This window comes from Acyrthosiphon pisum, chromosome A1 (genome assembly GCF_005508785.2).
Source record: "Acyrthosiphon pisum isolate AL4f chromosome A1, pea_aphid_22Mar2018_4r6ur, whole genome shotgun sequence".
NCBI classification, from domain to species: Eukaryota; Metazoa; Arthropoda; class Insecta; order Hemiptera; family Aphididae; genus Acyrthosiphon; species Acyrthosiphon pisum.
Window position 1 is genome coordinate 39,416,847 of NC_042494.1, and position 12,681 is coordinate 39,429,527.

The 12,681-nt window shown below is 27.2% G+C and overlaps 1 protein-coding gene across 2 annotated transcripts; it reads left to right on the top strand.

Annotated features, from left to right (window-relative positions):
* Window positions 1-2,990: 2,990 nt before the first annotated feature.
* On the top strand, window positions 2,991-11,785 carry LOC100158970 (uncharacterized protein DDB_G0287625). Of its 2 annotated transcripts, XM_008186983.2 has the most exons (8): window positions 2,991-3,423; window positions 5,073-5,225; window positions 5,300-5,553; window positions 5,619-5,804; window positions 5,871-6,021; window positions 8,518-8,732; window positions 10,122-11,116; window positions 11,207-11,785. In XM_008186983.2, exons 1-8 carry the CDS (start codon window positions 3,316-3,318, stop codon window positions 11,323-11,325), a joined length of 2,181 nt encoding a protein of 726 aa, XP_008185205.1. In that variant the 5' UTR covers window positions 2,991-3,315; the 3' UTR covers window positions 11,326-11,785. The 2 variants fall into 2 exon arrangements, with proteins under 2 accessions (XP_008185205.1, XP_001947064.1); XM_001947029.3 differs by having other exon boundaries at window positions 10,122-11,785.
* The last annotated feature ends 896 nt before the right edge of the window (window positions 11,786-12,681 follow it).

The following is a 12,681-nucleotide window of genomic DNA, read 5'->3' on the forward strand; positions in this document are numbered from 1 at the left end:
TTTAAAAATAAACATTTTTTTTTGTACATTTAAATGGATATTAAATTATTTTGAGACACTATTTAGAATAATCGATATGCCATACTCTCAAAAATATTATCATTTATAATTGTTGTAATGGGTGATTTTACTCTAAGATTACACAAAAATAAATAAAATGTTTTTGCGTGAATACATAGGTTTTGTTTATGCGTTGCACGCGGGTCAGAGAGAGAAAACAAACAGAACGCTATATCATAATAATAACTTAAAATCGCTGATACCTCTTAATTTTTTTCCCAGTATTCTTAGAATTTCCCCGCAATGTAAAAAATCTTTATAACATTTAATTTAACTCAGTCATATTATAATGTGATATATGGGTTATTCTCGTGCGTGTATGTATACCTATGTATGTATATGTATATTGTATAATGTATGTACCTATGTATAATGCATCGTTATTTTTATGTTTTAAACTCAGCAAACAAAAACGTCATAAGTTATACGTATTAAGAATTAACTTATATAGTTATATGCCATGTATACCACACTGTACACCAATAGTAAAAATAAATAATATATGTGGCATATATATTAAGTAAGCGCGCAGAACTTACAAGAAAAATAAACATAGGATAGGTATGTCTCATGTTACTTGAATCATTTTTATTTTTAGTTTTTTAAGAAACCTAAAAAATCATCTAAGGTTCCAAGCTCTGCAGATGCCAGATACAAAGCCCTCTCTTGCTGCCATTTTTCTGGGGGAAAAAACGAAGAGAAAATAATTTAAACTCGTCTAACATATGTTTTGAGTTGAAAAATAGGTAGTTTTACCTGTTTTTGGTATAGTATTACCCGATAGGTAGCGGGCCACGTATTATTATTCTTAAAATTTTAAATTACGGTATAATTTTATTTGTAGGTAAATATGTTATTTATTTTTTATGGGACATTTTTTTTCCCATACTAATTGTTTTATGTTTGTTTGTATTATTGAAACGATGATAATCTTCGTAAGTTTTATAAACGAATATTTCTGTTTTTGATACCTAGCCGGCTAGCCTAAAAAAATACACTACAAAGAAACTATCTTCGTCTTCTTCACCACCACAATCACCGCCACTGAAACAAATATATATATAAACTTTTCATCAGTTCTTTGCTTTTACCATCCATGTTCGTTGATAGCCGATAGGTACCTACTGAATAACGATATCGACGACCCGCCAGATACTCCAAATAGTGGGCATCTATACTCCACCAACAATACACCAAAAAACATTTTTACTCCACCTATATTTATTAAAGGGGTCCTCGGCTATATGTAGCTACAAAACAACTTTAATGATATCAACTGGCATCAGCCCAGACAGTTTCTCTAGTAAATCAACTTTTACTCAACTGAAAATCCAAATATATGATAACTATTAACTATAGAAAAATAGTATCGTTCTTCTAAAAGTGATCTAACGAAACTACGAAATGATAGGCGAGAGTCCTCTGAGTTGTTATCAAACAGGGTTGGAAGGGTTGTTTCCATAGTTCCATCCGTCCATTCTTACAAAGTCAGATATCGGCATATCGCATAAGTAAAAGAAGAAGTAGGGGATAAAAATAATAGGGCTGAAAAGTGAAAAATTTTAGCAATGTCAAGCACTAGCAATATTATTAACCACATTATTCCTATTCTTTGTTAGTATATCGGTCCCATGATGGAAGCAAATTAAATACTCTTACATCCTCTCATCCCTCATCACTATTGTATCTTCTTCACCTAAGTCTTATGAAAACTAAAAATGTCAACTTATAATATTACATCAAAATTCAAATTCTGTCCCCAGTCTTTATAAAAATAATAGCTACCTATTATAGGTAGTTACCTACGACCTACCAAGGCCGGATTGGTATGTATCGGCCCATCGAGATTTTTACTTCTAAGCAGCCCATTTAAATATTCACTGTCCCAAAATTACGTCTAAAATTGTTAAGAGCTTATATAATATGGCTAATCGTATTTTAAACATGAATTTATTTTCACCCACACTTACACGATCCAGTCCTAATCAATCGGGCCTTATTACCTACCTACCTAATTTTATTTTATTTTATCTTTTTTAGAAACTGTTATAAATAATTTATTATTTTAATTTACTTTATTTGAATCGGTCATTTCAATAACGACATAAGTCATTAAATTTAAACTTTACTACTCCAAAAGTTCAACTTTTTTTGCATTAACACCTATTTACTAATTTATTTTTATGGTTTCTGATATTCATAATCCATAGTTTTAAATAGTCCAACTTTTATCAAAATGCATTAAATTGAGATAAAACATATTTGACTTGCGTTGTTTTTGCAGGGAATATTCATAATATACAATCTAAGTCAAATTAATAAAATTAAATAGATAAACATCGAAGTGTTAGTAGTTTTATTACTATTATAATAATATTACCCAATATGAAATACATATTTTTTCTAAAATAAACAACAACTTAACTTTTTTGAATGGCAGCAAAAACTACACAAGTCAATGACTTGAGTAGTTATTGCAGTGATTATAGTTTATCGTAGTAAATTGTGTATTAAATACATCGAGGTATAGCTATACTAGGTATAGTTTATATACCTACCTCGATGATTAAATATTAGTCTGACATATTATGTAGTTTTTACACAGAATACGTAACCACGTGAATTATTATTAAATTTGACAAAAAGTCAATATTGAAAAATCGGTGACATGTCGTTATTGAAATGACCGATTCATTTATAGTTGATTGATAACCTACTTAATATATTGTATTTTAACCACGAAATAAGATATAATAATATATTTATCTTTATAATAATAATATTATATTAGATTATAATAAATTAATTTAATTCAGAAAATAATTATTTAAATAAAATTATTCAAATTTCCAAAGATGTTCATAAAAATGGAAATTCGTTGAAGCGTTATCTTTATAATACATGGATACCACTTTGATGATAACACGATTGTTTTGTTACTGAGACGCTCAGTTCCAACTTCCCGCTTCCGTTATACTATGTCCATGCGTCTCTAGTGGCGTAAGTACTAAGTTCAGTGCAGTGATCGTTTCTGACTTGAATTATGTTAAAGTATTTAAATTTTTAGTTTTCAGTATTCTTGAATTTTATATTATTATGATGGTTGACGGCTACGATTTTATCACAATCCACGGAATTAGTAACGCCATCATTATGACCATTATGTCGATTGGTCGATATTATAATTTTTAATTTTATTATCCAACGAATTATATATAATTTTTACGTTGTTTGTATAAACAATAGTATATAAGTATGTTAGTTGTACAGAGTATTCTGTTGTGTTACGGCATTGACTTATTGGAATATTTGAAGTCTAATATTGATCGCTATTTATGCAATGGCGAAACGTCTGATTCGGAGGTAAACAAAATTATCATTATGATTATGTACTTACAGTATAAAAATAATAATTTTTATTACATTTTTGGCCGACTATTAGCGATTATATTTCACTTACCAATAGAATTAATCAGTATTATTATCATAATAACTAATAAGGTACTTTTGTACAGATATCTATCATGATTCATTGATTTTTATTTTTATTTTTTGACATAATGGATACGAATTACTAATTGCAATTCCGGATTTCAATCTGAAGGCTTAGATGCAACTACTTATTGGTTTTTAGTGGCTGTTATAAAAAAAAATATTTGTTTTATGTTATAATTTATTCTGATTTTACTTTGTTTAGATAATTAATTTTATATTGTTGCTTATTTTATAAGAAATGCTCTGATCTTGTAACAATTAAATGTAAAATAATAATATGTTTAAACAAATAATATCACTAATAAATTAATAAATATAATACAAATTACCTATATAATAGATTCACTCTTAAATGTTTAATGTTATGAATATTTAGGATTGGCTTTTAAATTAATAATTTAATTTTCTTAATTATTACATATTATATACTTAATTATAAGCAAAATCAAGGCCATACATGATTGATGATACATCAAGTCTATAAGGAACTGGTCCTTGAGTCCCTGGTACAATGCACATTGTCTAAATCAATCACAGTGAATTATTCAAAAATTTTAATCAATAAAATTTTTGATTACATCCATTGACTACTGGTAGCATTAGTTGTAATAATGATTTCACTATTGAGTTAGTGGTCACTATTAGTTATTAATATTAGTACAGCTTACACTGGAAATCTTTATGAAAACAATTATTTTTTATTTCAGCAGTTTTCACAAAGGTTTTTAAACTTTATAATAGGTTTCTATGATTCTAACATTATTTTAATTAATAAAATAAAAGCAGTTTTTTCAAATATATATTATAACATTATGTAGGTAGTAACATTGTATTTAAATTTCTGAGGACACTGGTAGTAGTATATAACTGTGATCGGAAGTAACACTCTACTATATTTGTAGAATTTTATGTAGCTTGCTGCAATACACCTAATATAGCAAAATACTTAAGTGCGCTAGAAATTTATGGTTAGCGAAGCAAAAATTTACATTATTTTGTCGCTTATACTATTATTAATGCTAATACCCCAGCTAATACACTCAACTTATATTTTGGTGATAGTTAAGATAATATAACAACTACCTATTTTATTTATTTATTTATATTAGGTATATAATAATAATACCAATAAAATGTTTAATAAGACATTTTTCAAGAATGTAGCATAAAATAAGCGCTCTACACTTAAACAATAACGTTAGAAGCTGCACACTAAATTTAAAAAAAAAGTAGCAATTAGTGAGCGACTTTTTTTGGGAGGTGGGTGTATCATTAGTGCACTACAAAAAACCAGTAGCCTCCTGACCACCGGTATAATAGTACCTATTTATGAAAACATTTTTTTACATATCAGAGTATTGAGAGTTAATATTTTATCAGATAATTTCATTAATATTGAAATTATAGAAAATTAATTAAAACATTTTGTGTTTATTGGAATAGACATAGCTTATGAACAAATAAAATATTATTCCTCTTTTCTTATTTATTATAAAATATAAATTTTATAATTTCAGGAAGACAAAATAATAGAAATTATCAGTCAACAATCATGTGCATGTACACTGGATGAAAATGGCATAAAATTTTGGCCACCATTGTATATGCAAAGATACATGACTGTACAAGAAGTTATTGAACATCCTATTTGGAGTGGTACAATAAAAAAAGTATGAATATTAGAAATTAAAAATTTGTAATAATATGTTAACAACATTATAATATTTCTAAAATGTAATTCTAGGTTGTCGATTTTGGTTGTTCCGAGATGGGTTTATTTAAATGTATAAAACCAATTCCAGGACTCAATAACATTATGCTTGTTGATGTGGATTTTGATACATTGGATATAAATCAGTTTAAGGTGTTACCAACTAATTATGATCATATATCAATGCATGAACGTAAAGAGCCTTTGACAGTAGATATTTATAATGGTAGTATTGCTGACCAAGATGATAGGATGTTAGGTGTTGATGCAGTTATATGTATTGAATTGTAAATCTCTGTTATAGGTTTTAATCAATAAATTAAGGTATTAATGTTTTATATTTGATTTATAGAATTGAACATTTATATTTGGACGTTCTGGATTCATTGCCCAATAATGTGTTTGAATTCATCAAACCTAAATTAGCTGTGTTTACTACACCCAATGTGGAATTTAATATTCTATTTCCAAATTTTACAACACAGTTTAGACATGACGACCACAAATTTGAATGGACTAGAAAACAATTCAAGGAATGGTAATCATTCATATTAATAGGCATTTAGTAATTAACCATTGTGTATATACTAAAATTTGTTTATAGGGCAAAAAAAATAATTACTCGTTATCCAGAGTACGCTGTACAATTTGATGGTATTGGAGCAGGTCCTTCTGGTACAGAAAATATTGGTTGTTGTAGTCAAATGGCCATTTTTTACAGGAAGGATATGACAACTTCTCCTGTTAAACCTATTGTAAGATGTTTGTGTAATTACTTTTAATTGTTTAGGTACTTGATAGTAATTATATATAGGTAACCCAAAAAGATAGCAAAAAGAAAACAGTAAACACAAACTTAAAATGTCAATATATATTTGGGTGATTTGTGATAAAATGAAATGTAGTCAACTTGTGATATAACAAATTTCAAGCTAACAAGAAAAAACTTTGGTATATAGAAAGTTTGCTAACCCAAAATTCGTTAATTAAAAGCTATTTATTTTTACATATTTTTTGTTGAGTTATTATACACTAGCAGGCATGTATCTTATCTTCATAAAAATTAAAAATTTCTAATAGCAAATTAATAATAGCAAAAATGTGTTATATTGTGTGGGCTTTGGCAAAAAAAAATGTTTTACCAAAAACCAAAATACATTAAATATTTGAATATTATAAGTTACAAGATTTTCAAGTTATATTGCTAGTTGACTGTATATAGTATATAGTTGAACTTGTTTAAGATGCTCTTCTAGGGACCAGTAAAATATTTGTTGAAAACCGTATTACAAAAGAAAACTAATACATGACAAAAAAAATTATATATTATTACTAGAGCTAGGATTTTAATGACCTAAAAAATACACAAAAATCTACTAAAAAATATTAGAGTAGATAATTTTTTGCTGTATTTTCGCTTTCCATTTCCTTCAAATATTGTAAAACCAATTTTTTGTTGATATTTTTGTTTTACAACATAAGTAATTTCTTGATCTAGTGGCTGTAATTAGTAGTTTGAGAGTCATATCTAGGAATACAAGCATATTATCCAAGGTCAATTATAACATGTTTAACATTTTCAAAACCTAAGAACTTTTGAAAATGAGTGTATTAAATTGGAAATCGTCTTAAACAGGTGTTACTATACACTAATAAATAATATAAATATTGAGTAATACTAATTATATTGTAGAAAACAAGAATGATAAAATCTTTTATAAAGGTTAAAATTAATTTAAATTTAGGTGTTAGGTATGTATAATATTGTTAATTAATATAAAAAGAGTACAAATTATTATTTTTAATTTATGTTGTTAATATTGAAATAATCTATACATATGAAAATATCACAGACTGCAGAATATGGCGGAAATCTTCTTTATTTCTTTTGCTGTTTGTTTTGATCCACCAAGTGTTGATTTATTTCTGTAACATTGCATACATATTTTTCTAAGTTCTCGGTTTTTTTCATTTTTCAGTTGTATCTAAAAATCTGTGTTTTGCATTTAATCCTGGCTGTGGTATTGGAAATGGTTTAAATGTTCAAAATCTTAGAAGTCGATTCTCTAATACCTCCCTATATAGTGTAATTTTTAATTTGTTACCTGGTTTATTGAAGTTTTATAGTATAGTTTATGCTTCCTGGGTCTTCTTATGAATATTTTATTGACGGTCCTCCCTTTTCAGGATTAATACATGATGCTAATATTATTATAAATTATTTCCTTATTTTGGTTAATATTAAGTTTTGTAAATTATAATGTATATCATATAATTTTGGTTGAGACTTATCAATCAGTGGTGAATGCTGACTCCGAAGTATGGGCATAATCGTATTTTATCATTATGTATTATAGTAATACACATTTATCCCAAGGTTAAATATTAAAAAAAGGTTTTACTTTCAATATAATATTAATTATTTCTATTTTATTTATAATTAATTAATCACACACAAATTAGTTTTTATTTATAGTAAGACTTTAATTTAATACTTAAACAATTTTAATCAAGAGTTAGTATAATATGATACATCAAACATAAAAATTATACAAATCATTGACAAAGTGCAACTGAATGAGCATGCTCTGGTCGTTATTATTATTTATTAAAAACAATTAGTATATTTCTATTATGTTTATAGACATATGTTAATATGGTAGAACCTTGGTATCTCAAAATGTCTGTAAATCAAATTTTTTTTTTGGGCCCTTCGAGTTACCAAAGTTCCACTGTAGTATACTATCTATCAATATTGTGATTTATCGATTGTGCATTTGTTAGTACTTGGTATTCTCAGAAAACACAAAAGCTATAAAATCCATATTCATTAATTAGTAGGTTTGGTTGGTGTTCCTGTGATCTTTGTTTTGGTTAGGTGCTGCAAAAACAAAATAAAATAAAATAAATTCTTTATAGACGTTGCAATGTTTGCCGGGTCAACTACCTATACTCTATTCAAAATAAGACCGTGACCAGGCAGCCGAGTTGTGCACATGGGCGTGGCTTTGTTCCGTGGCAGCGCCTGATGTGTCGCAGTAGTGGGTACGGCATCTGGCTATATGTTTGACCGCCGCCCGACGAAAACTTGTCGCCGCCTGGTCACGGTCTTATTTTGAATAGAGTATAGTATAATATATTATGTTATTGGTTAAATTAATTCTACCAAGTATTTATTATAATTATATAAAATTCTCATACATTAATAGAAAATATTCATATAAATAGTTAACATAGTATAATATTTTCAGGATTCTACTCCTTACAAATTGTTGAGACGTGTTGACTATCCATATGAACTTGATGACGAAAATCATTGGGAACGGTCCATGTATGAAAAGTTAAGAAAATTTGTTTCTGAAGCTTCATGCAACAATAAATATATTGTTGGTCACAATATGGAAATACCGTTAAATGAAATTATGCCATATGTTTCAGATTGCTGTTCATCTATAGATAAATTAGAGTTTGTACCTATATATTAAATTTAATATTTACCATAAATAATGTAAAGAATTGCTCAAAACAAGTTTTATTAATTGAAACTATTGATCATAAATAACTGTAAGTTAGGATTGTATTGGTAGATCAGATTTTTTATAAACTTATTAAATGCTCAGGATAAGGTTATCTTTTAATTTAAAAATTTAACAATAAAATAATAAAAATATTAATCAATGTTTAAGTTTTAAGTTTACATGTAGTGGAAACCTGGATAAGATGGGACACCTAACTTTAATTGTATTTAAGAGGGTTAATATTTTATTTTATTGAAAAAATAAAGATCCTTTATTAAGTAAAATTATGTGTAGTTACTAAATTTTCTTATATCAGTTCTGTTATATTATTATTAATTATACATACATTTTTACCAAACTTAAAAATTGATTTTTGTCCCATCATGAACCATGCTGAGGTAAAATAGGACATAGGTATATTCATTACAAATACAATTAATTTCATATCATATAGGTGATTAAATGTTGTTCAAGATTAAAATATTTGTTCTTATGTATTGTATAAATACATTATAAAAATATACAATTGATGTACATTAACATTTATCAGGAAAATTATAGTTATAGTATTAAGTTTCATATCTAATGTCTAAATGATAATACCTATAGTTATATTTGCTTATAAAACATTTACTTTAGTATACTTAGGTATATTCATACAACAGGATAAATATAAAGCCGTATTTAAAACTTAAAAAAAAAAAAATTGCCCCATTGTATTTTTCCCGTCTTACCCCAAATAGTAATATTTTAATTTAATGTATCTGTTATTCTTAAAATAAGGATGAACTCCACCAAAGTCACACTAATAGGAACCTAATAAGACTAACCATTAAAAGTTATATAAGACTAGTTAAGAATAAACAATTATTTAATTACCTATTCATTATTTGATATTTGCAAAGCATTAAGGATGCCACACACTGCAGCGGTGGCGGTAAAATTGTGTCCAGACTCATTTTGCCTTAACTGCTACCGCCACTGCTGCAGTGTGTGGGGACCTAAAAATATATAGAAAATATATAACCCCATTACTATTAACTTAACTTAATACATGCTATACTTGTAACTTACGATAATCTTGATATATTATTGAATGACTTATTTGATTATTAATTTTTAATTATTTAGTTATAATTTATTTTCTGTGCTTATGAAAAAAATAAAATAAAAAATACAGTACCTATGTTTTGGACATTTATAAAAATAATATTTTGCTTGTAAGTGCATATTATAATTTTATCTAGAGTATTATGAAATGCTTATGAGTATAAAATGTTTAATATTAAAATGTATACTTATGTTATATTTTAATTTATTTAATTTTTATTAAATAGGGATATCGTCAATAAACTCTACTACACTAGGAAAAATGATCACGGAGAATGTTTATTGATTAAACCTTTACCAGGATTCAGTTCAGATGAATATGAATCAGACTCAGATGAATATGAATCAGACTCAGATTCATTCTCAAACAATAGTGGACAGGAATACAATCTATTGGAAAATACAGTAAACCTTGACAATGATATTGAAGATTGGAATGAATCAGCTGTCTTAAGTTCTGACAAATCAAAACTTTGTTATTCTACTCCAATGACTAGGGATCCAGAGCTCAAATACTATTCAAATAATGTAGACAGTTTCAGCACAGTGCATTCAAATTCTGGTTTGTATAAAACAGCTGTTGATTACAATAAGACTGAAGATACTGAGGATATGGTAATGTCATTTAGCTGCAATAGTAGTGTTGTTGAAGACTGTAATGTTTACCAAGACTTTAAAACAGGACAAAATAATTCTGTAATCAATGAAGAAGATGTTAATGAAACAGAAAAAACATTGACATGTGTTGCAAATAGTCGCAAACCTTCCAATGATGGTGATAAATTAAATCACAACTATACTGATGATATGGAAATATCATCTAGCTACAATAGTAGCATTATTGTTGAAGACTGTAATGTTTATCAAGACTTTAAAACAGGACAAAATAATTCTGTAATCAATGAAGAAGATGTTAATGAAACAGAAAAAACATTGACATGTGTTGCAAATAGTCGCAAACCTTCCAATGATGGTGATAAGTTAAATCACAACTATACTGATGATATGGAAATCTCATCTAGCTACAATGGTAGCATTATTGTTGAAGACTGTATAGTTTATCAGGATTTCAAATCGGGCCGAAACATTTCTGTAAGAAATGAAGAAGATATTAATGAAACAGAAAATACATTGACATGCATTACAAATAGTCATGAATTTTCCAATGATGATAAACCAAATGACAACATAATCAATGATAAGACTATCATTAACAATAATAGTAATATATCTTTAAAATTAAAATGTAGTTCTGATACTGCACATAAATTTAAATCTAATAATTCTGATGAAATTTGTATCATAATTAAAGATGGGGTGAATGAAATTGATGACCAACTAACGGTATGCTTGAACAGGACATTGTTAGATGAAAACGGTTACACAGAAAAGTTGTTGTCTACTTCAGATAATGAATCATCAAAAAAGTGAAAAAGTGTAATTCAAAATTCAATTTATTATTATAATTCATAACTAAAACGGCATTAGATCTTAAAACAAATGTCACAGCATTTAATTATCATCACAACATAATTTTGTTAGTTGTTTGATAATTGTGTGTGTTTGTTGAACATTTTTTTTTTATTTATTAAATTTTAATGATTAAAGTATTTAATTTATATAATTCTTTGTTTTAAGTGTAAACAACTTACTGGAAACTCAAGACTGTATTTTAATTTAATAACTGATATTTTAAATAAATGGTGAGTAATAGTATGGGTTCCCTTTATTTTTAATATTTTACATGTGTTCTAAAGAAATTGTGCTCAATTTATTACTTATTACTTATTTGTATTGAGTTATGTCGTTTTAAACTGGAAAATGTTATGTTAGTTTATGTACATGTTTTTCTTGTTATCAACTAATAAAAAAAAATATTGCAAATAGCAAATTGTATTTTACATTTTTTTATTGGCTTAGGGAGTAATTATTGTGATTAAATAGTATTATTAGTATATGGAATTTAATTTGTATTTCTGCGTAACAAAGAATTATTAATACCTGTAGGCAAAATAATATAAGTTAATCTGAATAATTTATGGGCGTGGAAAATATATTAAAGTAACTGAAGCTATAAAATACTATTAAATCCATAAAATTAGAGATAGAGGATGCTAGTAAAAGTAAATTCCACAGGTACATTTGTTTTTTCTTTAAAACAAGAAAATCGGTCACTAAATTAATGTAAACTTAGTTGATATTATTAAAAGAAATAATAGTTTTTAATTTTAATACCTAAGGTTTTGAAAATCAAATACAAAATTCTTCGGGTATTTTTACTGGAATTAAAAAAAAAAAAATGTTAAGCTTTTAGGTAGGGCCATTCTTACAATGTCCGATTAAAGTTGACCGACACTTAACCGGCCGAATTCTGCCGATAAAAAAATCTGTTATCAGTCGGTTAGCGTTAACCGACACTTTACCGTACATTGTAAGAACGGCCCTTAGTCATATATTTTTTCATGAGTGATTGAAGTTTGGATGATATCGGAAACCTAAAATAACGATTTGTCGGCGTACGAGTCAGTTCAATAAAGTGAAATATTCCACTATCTATTCCCAGGGGCGTAGCCAGTAGGTAGGCCTGGTAGGCCCGGGCCTACCCAGATTTTCTCTAGAAAAATACCAATAATATTAAAAATAATATATTCAGACACTTATACACGTTTTTACAGTAGTATAAATGTATAATATTATTATAACACTATAATAATTTGTCTGTATCAAGACGGCGACATCATTAAAATGTCATTAGGACTATCGCACTAATCGCTAGATGATACGTAA